Source organism: Odontesthes bonariensis, chromosome 2, assembly GCF_027942865.1.
Source record: "Odontesthes bonariensis isolate fOdoBon6 chromosome 2, fOdoBon6.hap1, whole genome shotgun sequence".
In the NCBI taxonomy this organism is placed as follows: domain Eukaryota; kingdom Metazoa; phylum Chordata; class Actinopteri; order Atheriniformes; family Atherinopsidae; genus Odontesthes; species Odontesthes bonariensis.
Window position 1 is genome coordinate 27,411,751 of NC_134507.1, and position 27,912 is coordinate 27,439,662.

Here is a 27,912-nt window from a genome sequence, read left to right on the forward strand (position 1 = left end):
TTTTTTAGAGTAGAGTTACTAATCCAGACCCACACTCCATTTCAGAAGGTGGCGGTAATGCACACCAATCAGTTGCTTGCCAACCGCCATTAAACAGAAAGAAGAAGAAGAAGAAGAAGCGGTCAGCTGACTTAAGCTAGCAGCAACTGATAACCAGCGGTTTCGTTTGTTTTCTGTTGACGGCGCATTTGATTTTTAGAAAAAAAGCGTGTTTTGATTGATGTTTTTGGATATTTTGTGATATTGTCTGCATGTTTCTGCATGAATAAAAACGCGGCAGTATGAAGGGTTTATATTGCAGAGCGGATGTGAGTGATGCTGAGCCCAAGTTCGTTATTCAGGAAGTGGTGAGTTTATCACTGCTATATTTATCACATTATACATGAAGACGTCAGGGGCCCGTTGCACAAAACTAGGATAAGGGATTAAGCCGGGATAACTTGGTTATCCTGGCTCAATTTATCCGTGATCCGGTTGCACAAAAGCGGGATAGGGGACAGTAGGATATATGGTATAAGTTACCGTGGAGATTTATTCTGTGGAGCTAGCCTGCTCCAGACCAGGCTAAATTCCAGGATCTATTTAATCTCATCCCTTATCTCAGTCAGCAGTCATCACAAACGGAAACCAATAGTTATTCCACTGCCCACTGCACATTGTTATCACATATAACTAGACCCACTGTCATTATTTAAACGTTTGTGATGATTTTAGATGATGTTGCAATCATTAGTTAATTTAGTTTCCCATAGACTATATATGAAATGATGGAATATTAGGGCCACAGAGAAAAAAAAATTCACAGATTTCGAGAATAAAGTCATAAATTTACGAGAATAAAGCCAGAGGAGGAGAGTTGTTGAAATGAGGACCGTGGAGCATTTTGTGGAATTGTACTTTAGTATAGGTTTCATAAACAAGGAGATACTTAATCTTTTGGCACATCAGCATCACATTGTCATAAGTATCAGGACTTTAAAAAGAATATGCAAGAAAATGCATCTTTTCCGCAGAAAGAACCAGTCTCATAAATGTACGACTTTTTTTTCTTCCTCAGTGTGACCCTAATACTTTGTCGTATAACATAAAAATCCCATATAAATATAATACACATCAAAGTGTAACATTATGTTCCTTTATTGAATGAGGATGAATCAAAACAGGTAAACCATCAGCTCCTTTAAAAGCTGAAGTCACACAGAGACTCTACAAGATAGAAAGCACAGAATCAAAGCATATTATACAACACAAGGATAAATACACGTTCAAAGGTCTGTATATGTGTGCATGTCTGCACACTGAAATAAATGCAGGACAAATCCATACACATCAAATTAACAGACAAATTAATGGATGCCGTAGCCTCCCTGCAAGCCTGTATACGCACAGTATACAGCACAAACATCATAAGAGGCCACATTAATTTAAATTAAATAATAATAATAAAAAAAAAAAAACACAAATTCCTCTGCCACTGCTGGACATATTTAACTTAAATTCAAAGCATGCATATTGACTAAAATAATTTAACACATATTGGTCCCTGACGAGCCGACCATTGACCACCACAGCTTTTGGTGACCCACCACCCGTGCCTTGTCTGTGGGTTTTCTTTTTTACTGGTAAAACAGTACAGACAATGTGTGAGCAGGCACCTTCTGGGTACAATATACGCTTGTGCATTGTTAAGTATTAGCCAGGCCCCATACCATTCTGCAGAATGTTCTTGTATTTGATTTTGACTTGCTGCCATGTCCATTTTGGCTCAGTAATGTTTCATCTACATCACACCACACACACACACACGCACGCACGCACACACACACACACGTAGAGCAAACATAAGAAAAGAGAAACTTTATCTATCCCTAAAGGAAATTCAATGAAGTCATTTAGCAAGCGACTTTGGGTCCTTCCTTTTGAAAGGCGCTATATTAATTAAAGTTATTATTAGCTCATCTATTTATCAAAGAGTTATACAGTCTGATGGAGTCACATTTACACAATTTCACTCATATCTGCAGTCCATTTCAATTAAAAATTCAACTGATTCATAATCAGTTGTACAACTGGAGATGTGAATGAACTATTTGGATTGTAATTGTGATGTTTCAGCTGAGCGGTGAGTATGTAATTGTGCACTACTTAGGCGTTCAGGCGGTCAGCAATACTTTGCCACGCTTTTTCTCTTTGCTTTATCACTGTGGCGGTGCTGCCTTTCTTTTTAATTATGTGTTTTACCTCCTCGTATGCCTCCATGAGGATTTCTGCATCGGATGGGGAAAAGTAACCCGCTATACTTGCCATGGTGAATCAGTGAATCTGTGATCGGTGGCGGGGTCTATTTGAGGGAGCCGCGAGCGCGCACTTATCCAGGATTGGTTTCGCCAGGCTTGATGAATCCGTGTCTGCTCATCCTGGCTTGGTCTTTGTGCAACCAATTAAGCCTGGACGCTCTTGTTTTGGATTCATTGAGCTCAGCTCAGTCACTTATCCTGGATGTCTTAATCCTACTTTTGTGCAACGGGCCCCTGCTCAGAAAAGCACTTTTGTGCTGTTTTTCAGAGCTCCAACGCAATAGCCTAAAAATCCAATACGTGTTAAACTATCTCAATGCGGGAAATATGTAGTTTTTTTTTTTTTTTTTTTAATGTGTGTTTGAAAGAGAAATAGCTCCAGTGTTTTGGTGCTTTTGTCAACGGCATCGTACAGTTCATAGGAAAAGACGGTGTAAAATGCATGAAATCACCTTTTGACTGTCTATGAGTTTGTTTTTGTACCTGGTTGATCATAATAAACATCTTTAAAAGCAGGAATCTCTTTTTTGTTTCCCTCCAGACTCTCCCAGATGTCTTAGGAAGCCATCAGGTCAGAGTTCAGGTGAAGGCATGTGGACTCAGCCCGCTGGACCTTAAGGTACAAAAATTACCTTGAGAAAATAGAAATTCAATCAAAGATAATGTTGTACTGATAATGTCAAGTTGAGAAAGGTTTGAGACTAACTTCTGCTTAAAGATATACGTGGAAAGAACTTTTAAAACAACTACAGTTGGCATAACAAAGAGCCACCCATCACTTTTTTTGATTGGTGACTGTCCGTTCCAGCTGCTCAGTGATGTCGGCATCCAGAGAGATTTGATTCCTGTCGGCAGGGAGGTGGCAGGAGTTGTCCTTCAAGGTAGCAAACGCACCAGCAGTTTGCACTCATGCTGCATGATTGTTAAAAATAAATATAAACCCTTAATAATCTGTGCCTTCATGGTTCTTCATCTGCACTGGTTTAACTGGTCGGTTTGTGTTTTTTCCCACAGTTGGCCCCAAAGTAACCTTCTTTCAGCCAGAAGATGAGGTTGTAGGTGAGAAATGTCTTTAAAGGATCTCAGTGTGTGTTTGATGATGGAAACGATGGAGCGATGAAACAGCACTTTATCTCCGGGCTGGTCGAATTTTGGAATCTCGAGCATATTTTCCACATTTCAGTTCTGTTTCAGACACACTTTTTAAAGGGATACAATCAATTTTTTTCCCGTATCAATCTACACGCATTAGTCCACAATGATAAGGCAATACATTTGACTTAATTGATTAGAAATAAAAGAATGAAAAATGTAATTTCCAAAAGTATTCTGACCCTTCACTTAGTACTTTAAGTAACTTTGGCAGACTTTTGACCAGAGTAGCCTCAGATCTGTGCAGAGATGCTCGACTGGCTTCATGTCTCAGCTTGAGGAGTTTCAGTTAACCTGAATCCACTCAGGTTCTTTTTCTAGGCAGTGTGCTTCATATGCATACCTCTTCTCCCAGAAAAAAACATCCCCACAGAATGATGCTGCCATCACTGTGCTGGACTTCAGGGATGGTATTAACGAGGTGACACCCAGCGCCTGTTTCTCTTCACACTTAAAAATGGTCCCCGCAATGGGGTTAGTTTCGCGTGGAACGACGAAATTCGGTACACTCATTCATCATGCCCAGACGCACAAAAAAGTCTCGTGCCGCCATGGTCCCACATCCACAGGAAGGCGGCCATTTTGGATGGACTGTGCGTTTTTGCGTTTATGATCAAACTCGTCCTACAGATTTAATGCTGCAGACTTCAAACTTGGTCAGGTTACTCTTAAGAAATGGGGGGGGGGAAATCATTGGGCAAATTTTTCAATACTTAAAGGGCGTGGCCGTGGCGATGCCTCGCCATCACTCGACACAAAAAATTAAGTCGCTTATAACTCCCACATACATTATCCAATCTGTCCCAAACTTCATACGTCCGTTATTTGTCCGTTTCAGAAAAATAACGGACACTGCTGTGCTTTTTGGGCACGTTAAATGTTACTTGTATCGTTCCACAGGTCCGTTTCCAGGCACAATACCATTTCTTTTGTCCTCCATGCTTGGATTTCTTTTTGGTTGAAGCTTTTAATCAAGTTGAAGAAGCATCTAAAGGATGACTGTTACAATAACTGCCATAATTTAGTCTTTTCTTATTAATAAATACTCCAAAAACACGTTTTTCCTTCTTATTGTGGATGACGATGTGTAGACCAATGAGAGGAAAAATCAACTTTCTGAATCATATGAAATATGAATGTATGACAACTTGACCTTAGTGATGCGTACTGTTTCTGTATTTTCATCTTGTATCCAAGTTAATGACACAATTTTTACCAAAATCTCCAACACTGTTGGATCATATCGTACTAAAAACAAGAACTTTACATTATTTTTTTACCACTGGGTTTTGAATGCTTGGCAAGTCTTCACACCCATTACCTTTTAGCATTAATTGGTAAATGGACTGTACTTATATCGTGCTTTTCTAGCACAGTTGACCACTCGTTGCACTATTTAATCACATTCTCTCTACCTTTCTCTTCAGGTATCCTTCCGCTGGACTCCACCTGCTCTGGACTCTGTGAATTCATGGACGTAAATGAAAACTATTTAGGTAAGATCCACGCGTGTGTGTGCGCACACACTGTAACACCGACATGTAACTAAACTGTTTAAGAAACAGTGAACCTACAAGAAAATGTTTTAAAAACATGAAAACAGACAAAAAATTAGATTTTTGTTCAATTCTATAAAGGAGCAAAACTCGCAAAACGTCTGTTTTTCAGAGGAGGTTTACAAGAATATTTACAGTTTTCATCAGTTACAGTTAGCAGCTAGTACAGCAGGACTTATTAGTCAAATGGAAGAATAAATTTAATGAAAAATGTCTGGAAACAATGTGGCTTAGGTTGGTTCAATGGAAGCTGGACAATAGAATTGAGACTTATTGCAGTCTGTGCAAAAAGTTCTTCAAACTTAAAGATGATCGGATGGCACCAGGTGAAGATACTGGCCTGTAGCAGCGATTAGAAGGAAATTACGGAGTTGTTACCGCAAAATAGGAACAGGGATTGGATATTTTTGATTATTTAGTCACCCCATTGGGTCGCCTCTGTGTTTGAATGAACTATTTGGGCAAAACTGAGCCTGAATCTGAATAATAGTTGGTCTTAAATATTGCTTTCCGTAACCAGTGGAAAGCCTGTATTCTCTTTATATGTCGTGTTTTTTACTCTGATTCCTTGAATCTAAAAGAAAAAAAAAGGGAAAAAACTGCTCCTTAAATCTAAGGTGGAGCGCTGCTGGGGATCCAACAGAAATGCAGAAGAACTTTTTAAGTGTACAGACCGTCTCCTGCTCCTCCCAACATATTCACGGCAGTAAAATCCTGTATCAAGCTGTTTTGTGTACTTTCTGTTCTGCAGTTCAGAAGCCGGAGAAGCTCAGCCCAGTGTGTGTCGCAGGAGCGCTGCGGGACGGCCTCAGCGCTTACACTGCTCTGCACACACATGCTCGCATGGCAGCCGGACACACTCTGCTGGTCATGGATGGAGCCAGTGTATGTAAAAACACAAAGAATCCATCACTTCTTCTTAAAGGGATAGTTTGCCTCTTTTGACATGAAGCTGTATGACATCCGATATCAGCAATATCATTTATGAACATTTTCTTACCCCCCGCTGCGTCCTGTGAGCCGAGTTCCAGCCTCGTTTTGGCGTTGATGAAGGTAGTCCAGCTAGTTGGCTGGGGTTTAAAAAATAAAGCGCTTTGCTTCTTAAAACAATATGCGTTCAAAAGAGTAATACATTTGCATCACAAAATCGTTGTGCAGGAAAAAGTCAGACCTCACAATCGCTTGGCCCTATTTTCTCTCCCTTCATATCACTGCGTGCTGTGTAGACCGAGCAGTCCCCTGCTTCTGAGCAGCAAACACCGTAACAGGCGCGGCTGTCGGCAAGCGGCCGCACGCAGTGATACGAAGGGAGAGAAAATAGGGCCAAGCGATTGTGAGGTCTGACTTTTTCCTGGACAACGATTTTGTGATGCAAATGTATTACTCTTTTGAACGGATATTCTTTTGAGAACCAAAACGCTTTATTTTTGCGGCCCCAGCCAACTAGCCGGACTACTTTCGTCAACGCCAAAATGAGGCTGGAACTCGGCTCACAGCACGCAGCAGGGGGTAAGAAAATGTTCATAAATGATATTGCTAATATGGGATGTCATACAGCTTCATGTCAAAAGAGGCGAACTATCCCTTTAAAGTCGACACATTACATCCACAGCCATCACGTCTCAGCTTGGCACTGCGTGTGTGTAACCATCTTTATCCTCTTGCGACGCAGTCTTTCGGGCTCATGTGCATCCAGCTGGCTTGTTATCATGGAGTCAAGGTTCTGACGACGTCGCACTCACAGCAGAAGCACTCGTTCCTGGAGCAGCTTCGTCCCAGCGTAGGTGTGTTCACGCCACTTCCATCTTCCCCGCAGCTCACTTTTAAAGCCGATCTTCACCAATCCAATTCCGGCTGCTTCTGTTTCACTCTCCCCTTTCAACCTTTTACCTTTGCTTCCTCCCCCTCCTCACATCGTCCTCAGGTGTTCAGGATCCTTTAGTAGGTGAGATCTTCTTTTTCCGTCTTTCCAACTGATTTTATATCCTTGCCTCCTTCCTGGTTTTCTAACTCCTAAAGTAGCAGCCAACTGTGCTAACGTGTAGTTTCATTTAGCACAAGCTTCAGCTGTTTAATGCCACCATGATTCTTCAAATCTAGGCTAAAAACCTACTTATTTAGGATTGCTTTTAATACCCAGTACTATGATGACACTTTTATCTTATTTGATCTTTTTCGATTTTGTTGTATTTTATTGCTTTCACTGTTCTTTTATTTGTTTTTATTTATTCTTCTCTTTATTTATTACCTGCTGTAAAGCACTTTGGTACACCGTAAGGATTGTCTGTAAAGGGCTGTATAAATAAAGTACATTTACATCACATTTACATGATTCAATAATTAGTTCTCATTAAATTACACATCATAACCCAAAGATTACACTTTGATTCTCTCAAATGAGCAGCTTTGAATGTGGAGACATGCTGCCACCATGTGGGTAAACTGCATACAGTGCAACGTGAGACATTTGGTTACTTATATCTTCCATTTTAAATGTATTATCACCCACTTTCACTCACTGTATCTTTGTGTGTGAAGCCAGGGTCATCGCTGTGCACGACGACTCCTCAGACCTGCTGTCGGTAGTTATGGAGGAGACGGGAGGGCTGGGAGTGGACATTGTCGTGGATTCTGGAGGTAAAAATGCTTTTCATGAGCCTTTGTTTTGAAGATGTCCAGGTTTAACATTTCACCCACAAGCTCCTTTATGCGAACACATTCAGACTTTTGTGTTTGCGTTAAGTCCGTCTGCACAAAGAGGAGGAGGAGGCGGAGGAGTGGAAATTACTCCCACACAAACATGACATCATCGGTGTCCTGGGAGTGGGAGGACACTGGGTCACATCCCACCAAGACCTGCAGGTGAATGTCGGATGCAAAGCAGCAGAATGTATGAAAGTGTTCCTGTTTTATGCTCTGGTAAACATCACATTCATCGGTTCTCTCATCTTTCACAGTTGGATCCTCCAGATTGCAGATTGCTGCACTTAAAATCAGCCTCCGTGTCTTTCCTCAACCCTGAAGTCTGGACGGCCTCGTCGGCTCAGCAGGGAAGATATCTCCGTATCTTGCTCAAAAAGTTTGTGATGCAAAACATGCAACCTGCCCTTTCAGGTCTTTAGAGTCTTTAACCTCCATTTTCAGATATTCTTAAAGACATCGTGGAGAAGATGTCAGCTGGAGTTCTCAGGTAACTCGGACACCTCAAACTCCAGGAAACCAATATTACATTTTTCACTTTTAACCTTTGGGGTTTTTTTTATCCTTTATCAAAGTGATGTTGGTTACTCCAACTACCCGAATCATGCCCGACTTTGTCTGTCTCAGCAGACCTCAGCCAGAAGAAGCCGTTCCTCTCTACGAAGCCACAGTTGCCATGGAGACTGTCCAGCGTCACCCAAAGAAAAAGGCTGTCGTTCAGCTTTGACCAAAATAAACACAAACAGCAGAGGTTATAGATGAGACTAAAAGAGTGTGAAGTGTGAAGGATTTGATGGCATCCAGTCCCTTTCTAGCTCGTGTTTTCCCTTTGAAATGTGTGTGTGGGGGGGGACTACTGCATAATATGCAACGCGCCTTCCCAGGTGTCCGGTTTGCTCCTGCTGGCCTGCAGAAACACGGCAGTGTGAGGAGCATCTAAAGTGATTAAAAACATAACAAAAACATGGTTCTGAACTAATGAAAATAGTTATTATCAATGATGTTGCATCTCAGCCAATAGACGACATCACACACTGGAACATTAAACTGTAACATCACAAGTTTTTACATCTAACTGCTGCATATGCAGGATTTTTGTTACGTTTCTTACGGTTTAAACTACAACCCACCTTTATTCTATTTGTAGACTCCAGAATTCCATTTAATAAACACGAATGCCATCAACAGATTCTACTGGTTCATAACTAAAGATCTCAGTGTGAACGCAGCCGAGTTAAAGAAGAAGAAGAGGAGCTGCTGTTTCTGTGGCCATCGGGAGTTTCTGTGTGTCTTTTTTTTAGGCCATTTTAAACTAAATCCAACTGCTGGATGGAAACACAGAAGTCCTCTTTTTTTATTATTATTATTAACAAAAAGATAAATATATTCAGTTCAATTCAAAATGTATTTATATAGCACATTAAAACAACCTCAGCTGACCAAAGTGCTTCACAATAGCAACTGCATCACATATTAAGAGAGTAATCAATAAAATAGTAATAAGAATAACTTCATCACAGATAAAAAAAAATAAAATTTGAGATAAAATTAGCAATAAAATTACAGTAACAATAAAAGTAGCAAGCCAAGGTAAACTCCATTTCAGCTAATGGAAGGCCAGGGAAAAGAGATGCGTTTTCAGTCTGGATTTGAACTGAAGACTAAAGACTGAGAGGACCTGAGGATATAAAACAACACGAGTAAAAAAACCAACAGCAACTCGCTGCCGTTTCACTGCAGTTATGGAGTCCAGCAAGCAACAGAAATATTATGTCCAGGTGACTTTACTGGGTTCAGGTGATCATGGAAATGAAGCGTCTCAGTACGTACCGAGACGGTTTGACTACCATCCTTATATGTAGAAATGACTCTGCTGTGGCTCCTTATGTCACCAGCTGAAACAGCCGGTGGTGCACATCAGTTATTGCTGTATTTCTCTGTTATTACAGGCTTTTTATCTACTTTTTTTTTTTTTTTTTTGCACTGACCCCCTGAACCAGTCTGGATCCACACTGAAGCAGTTCCTCCCCCCGACTGCATCATCTGGGTGTGTAAGTCTGACTGAGTGTGACTTAGGCGGACAAACATGTTCATATGCATTTAAGAGTCCGGTTTCAGTCGGACACATTAATGAGATATATAACCTCCTAAACATACTATCCTCCACCGACTCCTGGACTTGGAGAGACTTTTGTTGGAAAAGCTTAATTCGTTTCTTTATAACTCCCAAACAGACTGACACACAACTGGCCTGCTGGAGAGAATGTGGGCAGGTCTTCGCTGGTCAGGCCCATGTTTTCTGGTCTTGCCCCTCCATCCAGATTTTCTGGAGGGAAGTGGCAAAATCATTTCAAAGGTTCTATGTTTCAATGTCAATGTATCATTCCTAACTCGCTATCTTGGAAATATTCCAGATGGATTGAGTAAAGCTGATAATTATCTTCTTAGGGTCTTGCTGGCAGCAAGTAAAAAGGCCGTCACAAAATGTTGGCTCCAGAAAAATGCCCCCACTTCAGATACTTTTGTTGATACTGTAAAACAACTGCATGTCCTGGAGCAAATGACTGACTCAATCCGACTCCAAAAAAGATCTGGGTGAAAAACGATGGCAGAAATGGCCGATGAGTGAGACTGTTTTAACGTGTTGTGTATGATATTCTGACTTTCGAAAATACTGACCACCCCCCGGACCTTGAATGTGTAATTGTTCAATGTTTTGTACTATAAATAAAGAGTTGTACGAGCTGTGGGGCAGGACAGGCTTCCTGTCAGAACAGGACGAATCGGACGTCAGCTCACACACCCAGCATTAAATCGGCATGACGGGTCATTTTCTCTGCCCGAGCTTTTCAGTGCCTCCAGACAGCTTCCCAGGATGCACCTCTCCTCCTGCCGCAGTGACCTGACCACATCCAGCTGCTCCCTGATTGGCTGCTCACAGTGTTGGTGGAGATGGATCTAAACGCACACAGAAGGAAACAGGTTGGTGCAGGTGTTGCGTCACCGGGAGATGGATTGGGGTGAGGCGTGTGCACACCTTATCTAAAGCTCTGTGTGCATCTTGCAGCAGCCGCTGACACAGAGTCTGAGCCGTCTGAACGCTCCACTCCTCCGTCTCTTTGCAAACAACCCGGCCGAGCAACGCCGCCTTCCACTGGTGACTGAAGGAACACACAACTCAGGATTCATTTTCACCCAGAAACACCAACACGGACACATCAAGTCAAAGGATTTCAGGGAAAAATCCAACAAGGCTTCCTTTTTTTTTTTTACACAGATAGAAGTTTAGTCTTACTACAATGTTTGGGGCAGCGACAACAATCTGAGAGCGGTCAGCAGCCTCCAGCTGGGACCGTCACTGGACACCGTGAGATTACTGGCGGGACAGAAGAGAAGCGGGAGTCATTTCATCAACTCTATCTGCTACAGTCGTACTACAATGTCAGATATTCACACAAGTGCTAAAAGTCGACATGAAACAACTCTAAGTGACTAAATATGAGCCATTAATACAACATATTCTATAGAGGGCGAGAGGATGTGAACCCTTGTTTTCAGTCAACAGATTCCTAATCAGCTGTGATGGAGTTCTCTGTTTTATTTTAAGAACAGAATATATGGATTATTTTATAAATAATTATGATTACAATGAATTGGACTTCATTATTTAAGTGCCTTGAGATGACATTTGTTGTATTTGGCGCTATATAAATATAAATAAAAATTAATTGAATTGAATATATCAAAGTCTGATCTTTATGTTTGTGGAAGTGCACCGTGGAAACAGAAGAGACTTCTCAGACCTTTTTTTTCTTTAGATTCAAGGAATCAGAGTAAAAAACACGACATAGAAAAAGAATACAGGCTTTCTAAAGCAATATTTAAGACCAACTGTTATTCAGATTCAGTTTTGCCCCAAAGTTTATTCAAACAAAGAGGCGACCCAAAGGGGTGACTAAATAATCAAAAATATCCAATCCCAGTTCGTATTTTACGGTAACAACTTCGTAATTTCCTTCTAATCGCTGCTACAGGATATTGATGCTCATCGGGCTGGAAGAGGTTCCAAACCAACCACCAAGAGTTTGGACTCCCCCAGTCCACAGTCGGACTGATTTTGTACAAACACTTGAAGGTCAAGAGCATAGTTTCCCTCCCCAGAAGTGGTGGAGCAACAAAAGATCACGTAAAGAGCATGAAAATGCAAATGGCACAGACTTACTGAAGGAAATGATTCTCTCTGAGGAATCTAATCTTCTGATCCAAACTCTTGTCGCCTCTTAAAACATCACAGAGGAGCTCTGAGGGGCCACAGAGAAACAATGCAACCGTTTCATCTCCACGTTGTTCACGTTAATCTGTGCTCCGCTCATAACATCTCAGTAAAACTGTACCTTCATCCACGTAGACCACGCTGTGGGGATTGGCAGCGGCCACAAATCCGTACTCTAGCAACAGCCGCTGGTTGTCGTGGGAACCGTAGTTGATGCAGGCCTGCTGGTAGCGCGGTGTCCCAGAAACACTCCTGATTTCATAGCAACTGGTCACATCATTGAAACGTGCTTTCACCTGGTGGAAAAGGTTCTGGGTGAGATTCTGGACAGCTTGTTGTGTAAGTAATAAGTAGCTGTGGAACACCACGAAGAGCTTCAGAGGTTCCACGTTTACAACCATCTGCAGTTTACCTGCACGTCCGGACGGTGGTTGAGGAGGTCCAGAAATGGAGCTAAAGCATAATTATCCCGTCCAGACAGGAAGTCGTTGGGGAGACGGGACATGAAGACTGAGCGGGTGTTGACGCTACACCAAGCCCACCTGGAAGAGAAGGCAACAGCTGACAGAACAAGTTCCTCCTCACAGTTTCATGCCGGATTTAAATAAAAGAGAAGTTTGTATAGAACATCTGTGTGTTCAGGTACCTCAGTGCCTCATAGGTCAGCACGTCCTCAGCAGGCTGGCTTAGAACTGGCTGCAGCGACCTGAACAAATAAACCAATCATAGCTTGAGCTTCTTACACATCTTTTGGTGTATTTTAAATATTTTTACAGTTGACCAGGCCCAGTTTCCAAAGGAGCACAGGCAACAGCTGCACTTGATGATCTCCATTCTTCAGCAGTTAGTTTAACTCCATCACAGAGCTGATATTTGTTTACAGCAGACCAACATCAGCACCAACACAACCAAGAGCATCGATTTATGTTACTGCTTCCAAGTGGCAGCAAAAATGCTGTAACTTGTAGACATGTGTTTCCAAGTCGCTGATCCAGAGAGCTCAGGAACTACTGTATGTTTGGGCCCTGAGAGCAGAAATTAGCCCGAGACTAAGGAGCAAGCCCGGGTAAAAAGGAGCAGACGCTCGCTTACTTTGCTGAGGGAGGAGCAGCGAGCTCCAGGCTAACTTCTTCTAGCTCCTCGCCACACATGTTCATAGATCACATGTTCATAGTAAAGTCTTTTTAAGGCAAAACGTCTTCACATACGATTTTGATGGTGTAAAATCTTTAAAATCTTGGGAATTTAAAGATTCCATCCTGGATGAAAACAGCACAGCTGCTCCTGGAAAAAGTCAGGAGGGAAAGCTGGCAAAACATCACAGCCTGTACGAACATGCAAAATAATAAGCTCATCAATATTACTGCCCCATCATTAAAGTCAAGGCAAACTGATCTAAAAAGCACTTTTAAAGTAAGCGGTAAATTCTCTCATAGGTGTCAGTTTTAGCCTTTTAGATGCAACCTCTCAGTGTTAAGCTAGTTAAAAACAATATGAAAGCCAGCAACAATTGTCAAAAACATATACGAGTCTGTGAAGAATAAATAATCTTTTCATGTCCGCTTTCACGTCTTTAATTAGTCTATAAACCAATTTCTTTTCTTTTTTTTTACCTTCAATTTCTGATTTTACTGTTTGGAAGGCGATGGTCTTCCACTAGGTCTGGGCGTGTTAACTCGTTATTATCGCGTTAACGCATCAATTATTTAACGCCGATAAATATTTTATCGCGCATTAACGCAGGTTTTATTTATTTATTTTATTATTGTAAAAGTCTGTTGCTTTTTTTGGTGGAAAAGTTGGTTTAATTGTTCTCCTGACCGGCTTTGACTCCGCTTGTGGTGCCTGGTCGATCTCGTTGGCTGATTTTTAATTTTTTTTTTATTTTTTATTTATCAAATGCAAGACAAAAATATGAAGTGTATACAGGAATACAAGCAATTTTCTTTTTTTCTTTTTCCAAACAACTTAAGAACTTGTGTACAACCCACCCTCCCCTAGGTCTTTTACATGTTGTAGGATTTCACAGATAAATAGCTAAATAAAGACAAAAACAACAACAATTAAGAGCACTAAGGATAATTAAAATAAATAAATAATAAAAAAGAGGTAGACAAATAAATACTATAATAATAATAACAATACGTAATAATACTAATAATAATGACATAACGATGACGTCTTATTTGCACCCAGATCTTTAACGTTCCAGCAAGGACCAGAGAATTTCTCATAAAACTCAACCGGAAATCCGTCAGGGCCTGGGGATTTACCGCTATTCATCGACTGTATCGCTTGTGTAATTTCCGTAAGAGTAATAGCGGCGTCTAGTTTTAGATTGTCTTCGGTTGAGACTTTAGGCAAGTCACAAAAACGTTCTGTAGCTCATTTTCGTTTGTAACGGATTCTGAGGTATAAAGTTGAGCAAAGAACGACTTAAAGGTAATGTTCATTTTATCTGGGTCAGAGGTTATTGAGCCCGATTTATCAGTTATCTGAGTAATTTGGTTCTGTGCTGATCTTGCCTTCAGTTGATGAGCCAAAAGTTGCCCAGCTTTGTCGCCGTATTCATGCACTAACCCCTGCGAGCGGAGGAGAAGCTGTTCAGCTTCAGATGTGAGGAGGAGGAGATCGAGTTCCGTTTGGAGCGTTATTCTTTCTTTACGCAAGTCCGGTACATTTGCAGATGAAAGCTTATTATCTAGATCAGCGATTGCCTCCTCCAGCTCCAGTTTATTTGCATGAGATGTGAACGAAATAATTTTACCTCTAATGTAAGCCTTAAGAGTGTCCCACAATAAAGATGGGGAGGTTTCCCTGTTTTTATTGGTTTCACAGAAAAATCTAATTAATTGAAACATATTTACAGAAGTTAGCATCAGCCAGCAAAAGAGGGTTCAGCTTCCACTATCTGAATCCCTTTGGCTTCTCACAGGCTTTTATTTTGTAAAAGTCTGTTGCTCACAGGCTTTTATTTTGTAAAAGTCTGTTCCTGTCTGCTGCGGAACCGGAAAAGAAAGTAATCGGCGGATCCACCAAACATGGAGAAGGGTATGGAACTTTTACTCGGCCGTTTTCATTTGAAAGTTCTTCCAGACGGCGGAGTCGACAGAACCAAAGTCATCTGTAAACACAGCCAAGTTGAATTGTCTTCTCACCGTAGTAGTTCCACTTTCATTCACGTGGCAGCACATTTAAAATAAAACTAAATGCTAAAAGCTATACACTACCTTTGAATTCATTTTTGGATTTTGCGTACAAATGTGATTAATCAGGGAAATCATGTGATTAATTAGATTAAACATTTTAATTGTTGCCCGGCCCTATTTTCCACACATTACCTTCTTATCTCAAACATGACCTGCACTGGACCGGGTCAGGTTTTCAGCATCAGTTACCATGGTTACATGCCGTACAAACCTGAAAAACTCCTGATTGGAGGAGTGGATCTCGCGCACTGCCTCCCGCTGCTCTGCCGCCCGCCTCCGCACACTGGCTGGCAGAAGTGCTATGACATCATCTGTGAAATAGGCCGGGCAGGTGTAGGCGGCGGGCAGCACGTCGATGTAGGGGAACCAATCAGAGGCCTCCCCTCTGTGCCGCTCGCACACCAAAAAGATGCAAAGCGCCAAGAGCGGTGAGAGACGGGGCTTCCAGCTGCGAAGAGAAAACATCAGGACGGTTTGCTTTTGTCCCACGGTGGCTCCTGTACTCCCACAGTCTAACTGTTCAGGAGGAAGAAACTGGAAGACAGAGTCTCAACAGGCACTGGACGACCCTTAAATGAATGTCACATGCAGAAGAAGCAGGACTTTTACAATTACCTCTTGATAAACTGTCCCAGGTAGCTGTCCAGAACTGTCGACGTCGTCAAGAGACAAGACTCTGGCAGAGAAATGATCAGCTCACCAGGCTGTTAGCAGAGGGAGATGAAGACAGAAGGTGGAACACTCGTGTACCCGTAATTCTGGCTCATCTCGACATGACAAGGTTGTCTTTCTATTCACAGGTTATGAAGTAACATGTAGGTACAAAAAATAAACACTTAAAAACAGAAAAGATGCATATGCATTACACATATCTTCAGCTTGGACTAGAACAGGTTTTCCAACTTTCTGACCTCCACGTGTGCAAAAGTTTGCCAGGAAAGCAGAAACTAGGTGCCACAGTTATATAAATAAGCAGGAAATACAGCATATAAGACATAAACAGAGTTTATACTGTTCTCAGCAGCTTTAAAGTTCATCCAAAAGCTTGAGCTGCGCTGAGGTTCGGCACGGTGCCTATTTTAAGATGGTTTTCAGCTAAATTAACATGTAAAAACAAGATTTACTCATCATATTAACTATAGTTCTATAACTATATTAACTAAACATCTGCAATAACACACCTTTCACTGGAGTTTTGCCTTTTTTTTTTTTTACAAAAGTAAAGCCAACTTGTTAAATTTTAAAGTATATGCACAGCTCAGCCTTTTCTCCCTGTTTCCCTTCCTTAAGAACGGCTTCTTGACAGCCACCCTTCCATGGAGCCCATTTCTGATGAGGCTCGGGCCAACAGCAGATGGATCAGCTGAAGGTCCAGATGCATCTCTCAGCTCCTGTGTCAGGTCTTTGCTGGATTTTTTCCTCTTTCTTAAGGACATCACTTTCAGATCCTGTTCATCTGCTGTAGATAGTTCTTTAGGCCTGACACTTCTTCTTTTGTCCTCCACTCGTCCAGTTTCCTCAAATGTTTTAAGGACACACTGCACACCATGCTGAGATATGCCAAGTTTTCAGCTAACAGCTCTTTGGGAATCACCTTGTTGCTGCAGAAATCCTGTTTTCTGTCTGTCACACTGTGTTATCTTTGCTGTTTTTCATAGATGCAGCTAAGGAAATGGGAACAAATGATGTGTCTCTGTGACAGGCTGCTGGGAACAAAGTGCCTAAAGATCCAATTTAAAACGGCTTCTTTGCTAAGTTGTCTGTTATGTGTCGACACAACACTGGTTCATCCCTTGAGTTGTTTTGTTTTTGGCAAGTCTTAAATGACTTAAACGAAAAAGAACTTTCTTTGAAAGTTGAAAATGAGTGAAAAAGATAAATAAAATCCATCACCATCACTTTTTTAAAGAATTTAGGGCTGGATCAAGCTTGATGGTGCTGTATGTTGCAACTTTAAGAGCTTTTGCAGCAGTGTAGTTTATTCTGAACAAATGCATTGTTGTATCAGCTAAATTACCTTTATAGTTTGGAGAGTCTGCAGCCCCCTGCCTGTGTCTGAATGAGAAGGCACAGGAAACACACAAACTGTAAGTTTGGCATTATTTGGAACAACTCCTGTTACATCCACAAAAAAAACCTAATTGTCACCTGTTAACACATACTGTGAGTCACTTAGTACACATTGTTAGTTGTTCATAGTACCAAATGCTACATTATAAACCCTAAACAGACAGCTGGCAACAAATATCTATTGGACAAATAAAGCTACAGCATCAGTGCAGTACAGTGGACACTGGAGACAAAGCAGGTCGTACCAGTGAAGAGGGCCGGCTGCAGCAGCGTTGAGCTGAATCCTCGCCGGTGAAGGAACTTCATCAACCTCACATACTGCGGCTGGTGACACAGAGACACTGCAGATACAGAGACGTAAACAGTGGCAGTGATTAAACCGTTCACTCCAATGGAACGCTTATCAGCAGTAATAATCAGATTTTTTACCAGACTTTGTGGTGCTTTCATGTTTCTGCCGCCTCTTCCTTGCAGCTCGTCCGGCCCTATGGCTGCAACCTCCCATGTCCCCTCCCCGGACCTGTGGGGAAGGAACACTCGGTTTGGCTTACTCAGAGCTTATAACCTCATCAGGTCACTCAAGTCTTTCAGTTGTCCCCAGAATTGGATCCAAACCTGCCCAGGATGCTTGCAGCTACTGCGGTCCGGCTCTCTGGAACAGACTTCCTGCTGATCTGATGTCCTGCACCTGCGTTAACATTCAAAATTAAACTCAAATTACTCCCGTTCTCAGAAGTCCACAACTAATAAATGTGTATGTGAACCTGTGCTATATTTTCTTGTGTGTGGTTCTCTCATATTTGGCCTTTGGCCTCAGCATGTCATGAACTGTGCTATGTTGAATAAAACAGGAATAACATCCCTTCAACCGCAATATTTCCATGCAGTTTACTACATTAAAAGTGATGTAGGGATGCCTGAGCTGAACCATTACACACAACGCAAACAGCATGCAGTTGTGGCTCAGACTTGTAAATAAAAGAGACAGTGTGTGCTGTTTCCTGTAGTTTAAAACGTCAAACCTGCTCTCAGCCTTCAGTGTTTTATAACCAAACGCTCCATCTGCTACAGACAGTTTTAAATACTGAGACATAAACCTTAGACACCGCACTGAAACCTACACGAGAACAGGTGTGTGAATGAAGTAAAACAGACTACCTATTTGTTAAACTCCCATGTTGCGCCTCGGCTCCGCTACCCACGTGTTTGCCGTGTTTTTCCGGACATGCGCAGTAAAGATTCCGCCTCCTCATTTGTCCCAAATTTCGTTCCTCCTGCTCAGTGAGCTTCCTCATCAGCCGCCCGCTCCTCTCTGCAGCTCCTCTCTGCAGCGACACCAGCTTTAAAGTAAGAAACCTCCGTTTTTGCCGTCTTCTTTGCTCGCTGGCAGCTTCAGTGATTTGTTTTCAGGCTGATATCCAAAGGTGAAAGTCAGCGTTATGCAACACAAAACTACCAGCGCGCGTGAGGTCCTCCTTCTGAAAGAAAACATTTCCTGAAACGGGCGATTAAAAATATCCAAGCACGTCTTGAATTTCGTTCACAAATAAGGGTAGTTTGACACCCTGCTGTTGTAAAAGCCTTCATGAGTAATTCTTGTAAAACCAGCTTATATCAAGAGGTCAGGAGTCATGGCTGATAGTGTGACTGAGCCTTCAGGTGTTGTTTTTACTCGTTTTTATGTCATTCTAAGTAGAAACCATGGGTATTTTCCTAAATGACATTGGTAATTAAAGTTGTTTTTACGCATAAGTGCCACTTGTTGTATTATTCAACAGTTTTGTTTTTTTTTTGGCAGGTTCAAGTTAACAAATCCTTACATATTTTATCCCCGTTTCACTGTGAATCAGACAAACTTCTCCCTCTGTGCTCGTCATCATGACTCAGCAAATGTGTCTTGTATCAACAAACTTATTTTAGTTCCCAAAATATTCCAGGAACTTTGTTTTTCGGTTGTCTTTTTTTAAATGCACAAACGTACCCGATGATTTGTTTTGGCTGCCGAATGGTTCACTGGAAGCGTTCTTCTAACGTGGGTTTAACTTTATATTATATCAATTATAAATATATCATATTTTTCTTTCTGATAGAAACATATTGGTGAAGAATCCCATGAAATCATCACTACTGAGAGTTAAAGGAACATAAGGCTCAACAGAGCTCGGACTGTTTGTCAGCCTGGCTACAGTGCTGAAGCAAAATCTTGGATTATTCCTATTCTTTTAAGTTGGTGATGATTAATAAGCAGTTCTAGCTTTGTGAAGGGCTTTCTTATATGTTGTTAACCTGTCTTTCCAGACTAAGCGAGATTCTTCTAATGGCACTCTTTCATTTTCAGCACAAAAAGATATACAGGTGTTTAATGTGTAACTCGTACTGTGAAAAATGTATTTTTCCACTGTGAATGAGTGTTTGATGTGAGTTTGTGCTCTTGTTTTAATTTTTTTTTTTTTGCCAGACATGTCAACCAAGGTTGCTATAGTAACCGGTGGTAACAAGGGCATCGGCCTGGCCATCGTCAGATCGCTCTGCAAGCAGTTCCAAGGGGACATTTACCTGACAGCCAGAGATGTGTAAGTAGCTCACTTCCTAACACCCGAACCACCACAAATTTATGTATTTATGTATCATTTGACTTTTATGGTTCACAAAATTTTAAAAGGGACATTTATTACTCCAGTAACAAGTACAAATGACTCTGGAAAACTTGGGTTCAAAACTCAAAAATGAATGATAAGAAGTAAGTTCAAGATGTAAGTTTGCACTTTGCCTCAACGGGCTTGTGACACCGCTGTTATCAGATTTTATTGCTAGCTGTCTGGCAGCTCTGATTGGTGCTCAGAAATATGTGACTTTTATCTTCACTTTTTAGCAGTTGAAACCAGTTTAGTAAGTGCTGACAGAGACAAACGGAGGACTCTAATGGAAAATAACCCAAACTATTTGCACATTTTGTCTTGTAAAACCCCGTCTCTGGGGGTAAGTAGCTGATAAACGTTGAAAAGATTCCCTAAGTTAAGATCAAGAAAGCAAACAAAACAAATCGCTGGAAATGAAACATTCTTGCAGCGGTCTGAAGGCCTTGTTTCATGAACTGAAATCATGTGTTGCAAACTGTCTGAGCTCATAAATTATATCACTGTTTGTCTCCTCTTACATCAAACAGTAGCTCAAAATCAGGAGTAACAAACCAAATCTGTTCCCATTTCCATCACCCAGCCGACAGGGCTAAGGTGCAGAGGTGGGTAGAGCAGCCAAAACTTGTACTCAAGTAAAAGTACTGTTACTTTAGAATAATATGACTCAAGTAAAAGTAAAAAGTAGTCATCCAAATAGTTACTTGAGTAAGAGTAAAAAAGTACTTGGTGAAAAAACTACTAAAGTACTGAGTAACTGTTGAGTAACGTCTGATTTATTTGTTAACACAAGCATTCAATCAGACAGACAAAAATACTAAATAATCATCTTTAGGCAAATTAGAGTTCATCCAATTGATAAAATGAATTTAATTAATTACAAAATAGCTTAAATTAACTTCAATAAAAAATAAGAGACTTAGGAAAAAACATATGTTAACCCATATGTAACCTAAAAAACAAACATTCATCTATCCATGGGGGAAAAAAACGAATTTAGGAAACTTACCGCTACATGTTTCCTCAAGTTAGATGTTGAGTTTCTGCTGAAATGTGCATTTGTTTTGGTTGACACAGAAGACACATAATGTAGCTGCTGTTTCTCACTCTTTGTAAGGTAAACATGCTTTCAGTATGAGGCCTCGTCTGCGTCTTCATTTCCCACCGTTGATTCTGACATTTTTCATCTGTTTCTTTGTTTGTTTGCTACGACTGTAAACTGTAAAGCTAACCCGTCCCGCCGCTGATATTGAGTATGGTCACGTGACCAGACTGCACGGCTTCGTTTGATTGGTGAAACACAGTCAGGTGGTAGAGCCTTTGGCGGAAGTCTCTCTCTCTGTCAGAATAAAACATTAAAATGAGGCGTACGCGGGGGGATAAAAATAATGAGGCGTAGAATACCAAAGAGGTAAGAAGAGAAGTAACCAGCTCATTGTACCCTAATGTAGCGGAGTAAGAGGACAGTTTCTGCTGCACACATCTACTCAAGTAAAAGTAAAAAGTATAGAGATTTAAAACTACTCCGAGAAGTATCATTTTTTCAAAAACATACTCAAGTAAATGTAACTCGTTACTACCCATCAGAACTCTTGTAAGAAAGAAGTAAATGAAACCTCTTGTGGTCACGTTGCAGCGGCCGAGGTCAGGAAGCGGTGGAGTCTCTGACCTCGGAGGGTCTGAAGCCGCTGTTTCAGCAGCTGGACATCGACGACCTTAACAGCATCGCCGCTGCCGCTGCGTTCTTCAAAGAGAAATACGGAGGAGTGGACGTCCTCGTCAATAACGCTGGGATTGCTTTCAAAGGTAGAATTAGAATGATAACAACTCCTTTAACACATGCGAACTGGGAGAGAAATCAGCCAGTGTTTGTCCTAAACCAGCAGTGATAAGCAAAACACACATGTATTAATGCTGCTAATTTCCTGTTAAATATTAAAACAAGATAATACTTTGGTTTTTACATGTCCATCTATATTTAAGTATATTTGCTTCTTCTGTTACGTGCCTGCATTTGTTTTTCCTTCATACACTGACTGACTCGGTTAAGACTAAAACTTGCATTGGGAGCTGCAGCTGTGGGTTCATAGATGACTCTGACATCATGTTCACATTCTCTTCAGTGGCGGACACGACTCCGTTCGCTGGCCAGGCAGAAGTGACCCTCAAGACCAACTTCTTTTCCACCAGAGACATGTTGACTCACTTCATGCCACTCATCAAAGCTGGAGGTAGGAACACAGAATAGGATCAGCTAATGGAAGAAGATGGAGTCCTTTAGTAGACTCTGCAGCTGCTGCTTATAAAAACTCCTTCATATTTTCCTTACTTCTGGTTTCATAAATTTGATTTCAAATTGGATAAAACTACAGGTACAGTTAAAATTAAAAATCCCTAAAAATCAAAATGTTGTTGCTAATCTTTGACATATCCCAGACTAAAAAGTTCAAATTGGCATCTTAAAGGGTTAATTTTTTGAAAACTTGGTAGTTATGATCAGAACTGAAGTGGAATAAAAGATTTATGAAAAAAAAGTGGGAAAAAAGATTAATATATATGGTGTTTTTAGGTTTTTATGTCCCTTTTCAGAAATTAAGAAGTTTGTTTTTTTCTACGCAATGAAAAATTGCAACAACTGGACCAAATATGATGAGTATCACTATTTCCAGTGTGAATTAGAGGAGAAGGTACACCCCAAGTGGACAAAAATGTCCCCTATCAGGGATTAGGGTTAAATATCCTTGGACTGTGTTTAGAACTTGGTTGGAGTCTTGCTAATTTATCTGGACATAGTTTAGAAAGACACAAACACTTGAGTTTACATAGTTCCCACGTTGCACATCAGGACAAAAACCATCCTTCCATCCATTTTCTATACCCGCTGACTCCGTCGGTCGGGTCGCGGGGGGGCTGGAGCCTATCCCAGCATCTGTGATATGTTCAGAGAATATAAGCTCAGCAGAGCTCTTAGATCCAAGGACTCAGGTCAGCTGGTCCAGTCCAGAGTCCAGACTAGAGCCCTGCACTCCCCCGGGAGTCCCAACGCAAAGCAGTGCGGCGCGGGACACATTTTGAAAGCTCATTGCGGGCGCGGGCGGGAGCGGTGATAAGCTGCAGTCCCGCTGACTAAAAACGTGAGGCACAACGACGAGGGACAGGGCATGGTTAACCTACTTAAATAATAATTGGATTACATGTTACATTTTCAACATTCTGGGTTTAGAAAAGGTAGGGTAATTAATAACACATATTGTTTTCATTCCACTTGTTTGCATTTAAATCAATGTAACGTGAGCTGTAGGCTTAGATATTTATGCTCAAATCCACTCAAAGCAGGGGGCGGGGCTCCATCACGCTGTTTAAAATCATATTAACTAAAAATATACTTTTACTTCCAAGAATGGAAATGTGAGGAGTGGCATATAAAATATGTACAATGTATTATTCTTAATATTCACGGTAGATTTTGGTAGGTATGTTGGGTAGGCTTATAGCTGTAAAGCCTCAGCTGCTTGTGCCATCTAATGCGCTCCTGCACTATGTGCCCCACCTGAAGGATCGGACAGTGGTGTGTGCGGCTAAGATCATGTTTCTTTCCTCAAGTCAATGACAAGAACTTCCGTGAGAAGTAACGCGAACGTCTGAATCATGCGGGAATTGCGGGCGGGAGCGGGACAAAATATGACAGGTGCGGGCGGGAGCGGGACAAAATATGACAGGTGCGGGCGGGAGCGGGACTAAACATGACAGGTGCGGGCGGGAGCGGGACTAAATATGACAGGTGCGGGCGGGAGCGGGACTAAATATGACAGGTGCGGGCGGGAGCGGGACAAAATATGATAGGTGCGGGCGGGAGCGGGACTAAACATGACAGGTGCGGGCGGGAGCGGGACTAAATATGACAGGTGCGGGCGGGAGCGGGACTAAATATGACAGGTGCGGGCGGGAGCGGGACTAAATATGACAGGTGCGGGCGGGAGCGGGACTAAACATGACAGGTGCGGGCGGGAGCGGGACTAAATATGACAGGTGCGGGCGGGAGCGGGACTAAACATGACAGGTGCGGGCGGGAGCGGGACTAAATATGACAGGTGCGGGCGGGAGCGGGACTAAACATGACAGGTGCGGGCGGGAGCGGGACTAAACATGACAGGTGCGGGCGGGAGCGGGACTAAACATGACAGGTGCGGGCGGGAGCGGGACTAAATATGACAGGTGCGGGCGGGAGCGGGACTAAACATGACAGGTGCGGGCGGGAGCGGGACTAAACATGACAGGTGCGGGCGGGAGCGGGACTAAACATGACAGGTGCGGGCGGGAGCGGGACTAAATATGACAGGTGCGGGCGGGAGCGGGACTAAACATGACAGGTGCGGGCGGGAGCGGGACTAAATATGACAGGTGCGGGCGGGAGCGGGACTGTAAATTCTGTCCCGCGCAGGCCTCTAGTCCAGACTAAACATGGAGAAGCAGCATTTAGCTGTTATGCTGCAAACAAGTGGAACAAACTGCCAGTGGAGATTAAACTGTCACCAAATGGAGACATTTTTAAATCCAGGTTAAAAACATTTCTGTTCTCATGTGTCTATGCATGAAATCTGGACGGTATCTTTGAACTTATCTGGACTGTTGCTTGTTTTTAAATTCATTTAAATTATTTTATTTGTTTCTCTTTATATTATTTTATGTATTTTTAATGCTTCCTACACTCCCTGCTGCAATGCTTTTATTTTATGTGAAGCACTTTGAACTGTTTGTACATGAAATATGCTATATAAATAAATTTGATTTGACCGAGAGTTTGGAGAACCTGCTAGAAGCACAACCATCTCAGTAGCCTCTAAACACTAAAAATCAGAAAAGAAACCCCTCTTTTACCACAACTCCAAACAATATGCAGAACTCTGCTAATACCATGCTTTGTAAACCTGATAGAGCATCTGTAGAAGCCTGAAGGTGGAACTTCGGTGATGTTTCTCATCCAGTCTGACAGGCTTTAAGTGAATCGTACAGATGAAAAGAAACTAGGATCATACACCTACACAACTGTTCAAATTCAGGAGAACAAAGCCTGTGGAGACTGGTAACAAACTCCTGAAATGACTGAAGTATCTGAGGGTTTTCTGTTTTCCAAAGCTCAAGGAAGAAATCAGGGCACTTCCTGAATCTACTGCATCTGATCTTTGTCTCTCTTTCCTTAGTTTTCATGATAATTGTGAGACATTCTCCACGGGCGTGTTTTTCAGGTCGCGTGGTGAACGTCTCGAGCTTTGTCGGCTGCCGTACTTTGAACAACTGCAGCCCAGAGCTCCAGCAGCGTTTCCGCAGCGAGGACATCACGGAGGACGAGCTGGTCGCACTGATGCAGAAATTTGTCGACGAGGCCAAGAGAGGCGAACACAAGAAAGGCGGCTGGCCGGAGACGGCGTACGGAGTGTCAAAAACCGGTCTGACGGTATGATCAATTCATCGGTTTGTTGCATTTTACAGTAAATTCATATTAAACAAACGCACCGTAATGTGTTTGCAGACCCTGTCCATGATTCTGGCTCACCGTTTGTCTAAGGAGAGACCGAATGACGGGGTAATTAAAATAAAACATATTTAGTTTTATTATTTTTCGTGACGCATGTTGAATGATGATGCCGACGGTCTTTCTGAGCTCAGATTTTGCTGAACGCCTGCTGTCCAGGATGGGTACGCACTGACATGGCCGGTCCAAAAGCCCCCAAGTCACCAGACGAGGGCGCCATCACTCCGGTCTACCTGGCCCTGCTGCCGCCCGACGCCACCGAGCCTCACGGAAAGTTCGTGTCCGATAAGGAGGTTCAGCCGTGGTGAAAAGTTACAGCCAGCAGAGTTTTCATATGAGCAGCAAGTTACATGAAAACCTATAAAGCGTGTTCGGGCCAGCTGCTTTAAACACTACAACGTGTAACACACACGTCCAAACTCTGGCTAATTCCTGGTTAGTTTAACATTTTCGTATGTTACATGAAATTAATCAACCTGCCTTATAAATGGATGAAGTGCATTGGTCTGAAATCAACAGAATAAAATGTTTTTTCTATAACGCTGTGTTTTTATTTAATTAAGACTTTCATTAAGAAACTTCAAGTTTCCACTAGGGCTGGGCAAAGATTACAATTTTTAATCTAATTAATCACATGATTTCCCTGTTAATCACGATTAATCGCATTTGTACGCAAAATCCCATATGAATTCAAAAGTAGCGTATAGCTTTTAGCATTTAGTTTTATTTGAAATGTGCTGCCATATGAATGAAAGTGCCATAACATTTGTTGTGCAAACACACTTTTAACATCAAGATCTTTCTGTAGTTTTTATGTAGAAGCCTCGCTCCACTGTCTGTTTCCTTGAATGACTTGCTGCTATCAGTTGTGTGTTTTGCCTTGAAGTGATATTTTAGACTGGAACTACTACGCTGAGAAGACAACTCAACTTGGCAGTGTTTACAGATGACTTTGGTTCTGTCGACTCCGCCGTCTGGAAGAACTTTAAAATGAAAATGGCCGAGTAAAAGTTCCGTACCCTTCTCCATGTTTGGTGGATCTGCCGATTACTTTCTTTTCCGGTTCCACAGCAGACAGCAACTGACTTTTACAAAATAAAAGCCTGTGAGCAACAGACTTTTACAATAATAAAATAAATAAAAAAATAAAAAACTGCGTTAATGCGCGATAAAATATTTATCGTGGTTAAATAATTAACGAGTTAACTTGCCCAGCCCTAGTTTCCACAAAGTTGATTAAAATTTTGACGAGGAAGGACAAATCAAGGGAAAACGGTCCACATTGGGATCAGCTGCCCTGATTTCACCACATCTGGAACCTGCTCAGTGCAAACTCCTCTCAGGGAGCGGAACGCTTCTTGTTTTCTTCAGGCCGTTGCAGAGTCTTAGCTGACTGATGCATTGAGGAAGCTTGAAGCATAAACATCCTGCACTAAAAGCAAGTCATCGTGGGTGGAACCAGAATCCACTTTCCTCGTTTCATTTCCCAAAAAAGTTAACCCTCCATTTCCCTTCCTCCCACTTAAAGAGGCGAGCAGAGGAGGCATCAGCTAAATGTAATGTATGCGTCCATTGTTTTGGTTAGATGAGCATCAACATTTGATTACTTTTAATATAACTTACAAAGTGAGGTAAAGTGTTATGGCTCTCTAAGATCGCTCTAAACCAGACACGAATAAATGTTCAGAACTGCTTTCTTCTATGCCCCTTGTGCACAGAATGAGTTTCAAAATGCCAATAACGTACAGACAGCCCCCTCCATAAGTGATTTTATGGTTGTTTTAAGAGCTGCCCTGGTGAATATCTGTGATTTCATGTGTGTTACGCTGCCATCTTGGCCAGGACTCCCTGGGAGAAGAGCATTTGTAGCTCAATGGGCCCGTCCTTGTGTAATAAAGGGAAAAGGATACTGAATTTAAGACAGTTTTAAGCCTCTTTCATCGAGGAACATTGTAGGAAGTGAGACGTCCTTAAAGATCCTTTGCTGGGACTGTGTCGCAGGTCACAGGCAGGAGACGATGACGAGGCACAAATGATAGAAATCAGAAAAGACGTGCAACAAGCCTAGCGATGAGTCCTATGTCAACACCTCCTGTATGGGCTGAGTCATGGTCACCTGCAGGGATCCGAGTCATGAAGGGAGCTTTCACGGCTCTGGATCATATTAATAATGTTCATATCTGGAGAAACGGAACAATGCGTCTCTTTTGTGTTGCAATAATAAGTTTTGAAATGCGTTTACACTTCCAACTGTATCCCCTTGAATATTGAAATAACAGTGTGCATCACCGCCCTAAAACACAAAAGGCACAAAGCAAACAGAGCTTTGTTTCCTTTTGATTCGTGCATGAAAGAACTGAACTTTGCTTCGCTAACTCCTGTCTGATCTCGTTTTAACATGTGACCCAAACAACTTTGATTCAATCTCCTGTGTCTGCACCCTTATAGGCAGAAAAGCCACGATATCTGCAGAAAACAAGGTGGGG

General features: G+C 41.9%; 3 protein-coding genes across 7 annotated transcripts; 2 read left to right on the top strand and 1 right to left on the bottom strand.

The window, feature by feature from the left end:
- The first annotated feature begins 97 nt into the window (after positions 1-97).
- On the top strand, positions 98-8,890 carry cryzl1 (crystallin, zeta (quinone reductase)-like 1). Of its 4 annotated transcripts, none has more exons than XM_075480878.1 (13): positions 98-347; positions 2,839-2,916; positions 3,106-3,178; positions 3,312-3,356; positions 4,877-4,945; positions 5,757-5,890; positions 6,678-6,789; positions 6,930-6,950; positions 7,544-7,642; positions 7,749-7,867; positions 7,963-8,068; positions 8,150-8,195; positions 8,333-8,890. In XM_075480878.1, the coding sequence occupies exons 1-13, from the start codon at positions 282-284 to the stop codon at positions 8,430-8,432; spliced, it is 1,068 nt and encodes a 355-aa protein (XP_075336993.1). In that variant the 5' UTR covers positions 98-281; the 3' UTR covers positions 8,433-8,890. The 4 variants fall into 4 exon arrangements, with proteins under 4 accessions (XP_075336993.1, XP_075337001.1, XP_075337010.1 ...); XM_075480886.1 differs by having other exon boundaries at positions 8,336-8,890; XM_075480895.1 differs by lacking the exon at positions 6,930-6,950.
- setd4 (SET domain containing 4) lies at positions 8,791-18,729 on the bottom strand. Its single transcript, XM_075480865.1, has 14 exons — positions 18,416-18,729; positions 17,873-17,945; positions 17,687-17,777; positions 17,503-17,598; positions 17,205-17,242; positions 15,803-15,891; positions 15,399-15,635; positions 12,625-12,684; positions 12,391-12,520; positions 12,100-12,274; positions 11,928-12,006; positions 11,001-11,081; positions 10,743-10,866; positions 8,791-10,663 (listed from the first exon to the last, which is right to left on the bottom strand). Exons 1-14 carry the CDS (start codon positions 18,550-18,552, stop codon positions 10,496-10,498), a joined length of 1,578 nt encoding a protein of 525 aa, XP_075336980.1. The 5' UTR covers positions 18,553-18,729; the 3' UTR covers positions 8,791-10,495.
- Positions 16,208-25,966, top strand: LOC142397504 (carbonyl reductase [NADPH] 1-like). Of its 2 annotated transcripts, none has more exons than XM_075480927.1 (7): positions 16,208-16,218; positions 19,716-19,830; positions 21,530-21,699; positions 22,017-22,124; positions 25,140-25,348; positions 25,424-25,477; positions 25,561-25,966. In XM_075480927.1, the coding sequence occupies exons 2-7, from the start codon at positions 19,718-19,720 to the stop codon at positions 25,732-25,734; spliced, it is 828 nt and encodes a 275-aa protein (XP_075337042.1). In that variant the 5' UTR covers positions 16,208-16,218; positions 19,716-19,717; the 3' UTR covers positions 25,735-25,966. The 2 variants fall into 2 exon arrangements, with proteins under 2 accessions (XP_075337042.1, XP_075337033.1); XM_075480918.1 differs by lacking the exon at positions 16,208-16,218 and adding an exon at positions 18,497-18,604.
- The last annotated feature ends 1,946 nt before the right edge of the window (positions 25,967-27,912 follow it).

Excerpts from the sequence above, each read along its gene's own strand:
- setd4 (XM_075480865.1), bottom strand. The coding sequence starts at position 18,552 with ATGAGGAAGCTCACTGAGCAGGAGGAACGAAATTTGGGACAAATGAGG. Across the intron at positions 17,243-17,502 it reads GCAGCCGGCCCTCTTCACTG|ACACAGGCAGGGGGCTGCAG; the intron begins GTACGACCTGCT and ends CTTCTCATTCAG. Across the intron at positions 15,636-15,802 it reads CTGGGACAGTTTATCAAGAG|CTGGAAGCCCCGTCTCTCAC; the intron begins GTAATTGTAAAA and ends TTCTCTTCGCAG.
- LOC142397504 (XM_075480927.1), top strand. The coding sequence starts at position 19,718 with ATGTCAACCAAGGTTGCTATAGTAACCGGTGGTAACAAGGGCATCGGC. Across the intron at positions 22,125-25,139 it reads GCCACTCATCAAAGCTGGAG|GTCGCGTGGTGAACGTCTCG; the intron begins GTAGGAACACAG and ends CGTGTTTTTCAG. Across the intron at positions 25,349-25,423 it reads TGTCAAAAACCGGTCTGACG|ACCCTGTCCATGATTCTGGC; the intron begins GTATGATCAATT and ends ATGTGTTTGCAG.
- cryzl1 (XM_075480878.1), top strand. The coding sequence starts at position 282 with ATGAAGGGTTTATATTGCAGAGCGGATGTGAGTGATGCTGAGCCCAAG. Across the intron at positions 3,179-3,311 it reads GGCAGGAGTTGTCCTTCAAG|TTGGCCCCAAAGTAACCTTC; the intron begins GTAGCAAACGCA and ends TTTTTCCCACAG. Across the intron at positions 6,790-6,929 it reads GCAGCTTCGTCCCAGCGTAG|GTGTTCAGGATCCTTTAGTA; the intron begins GTGTGTTCACGC and ends CATCGTCCTCAG.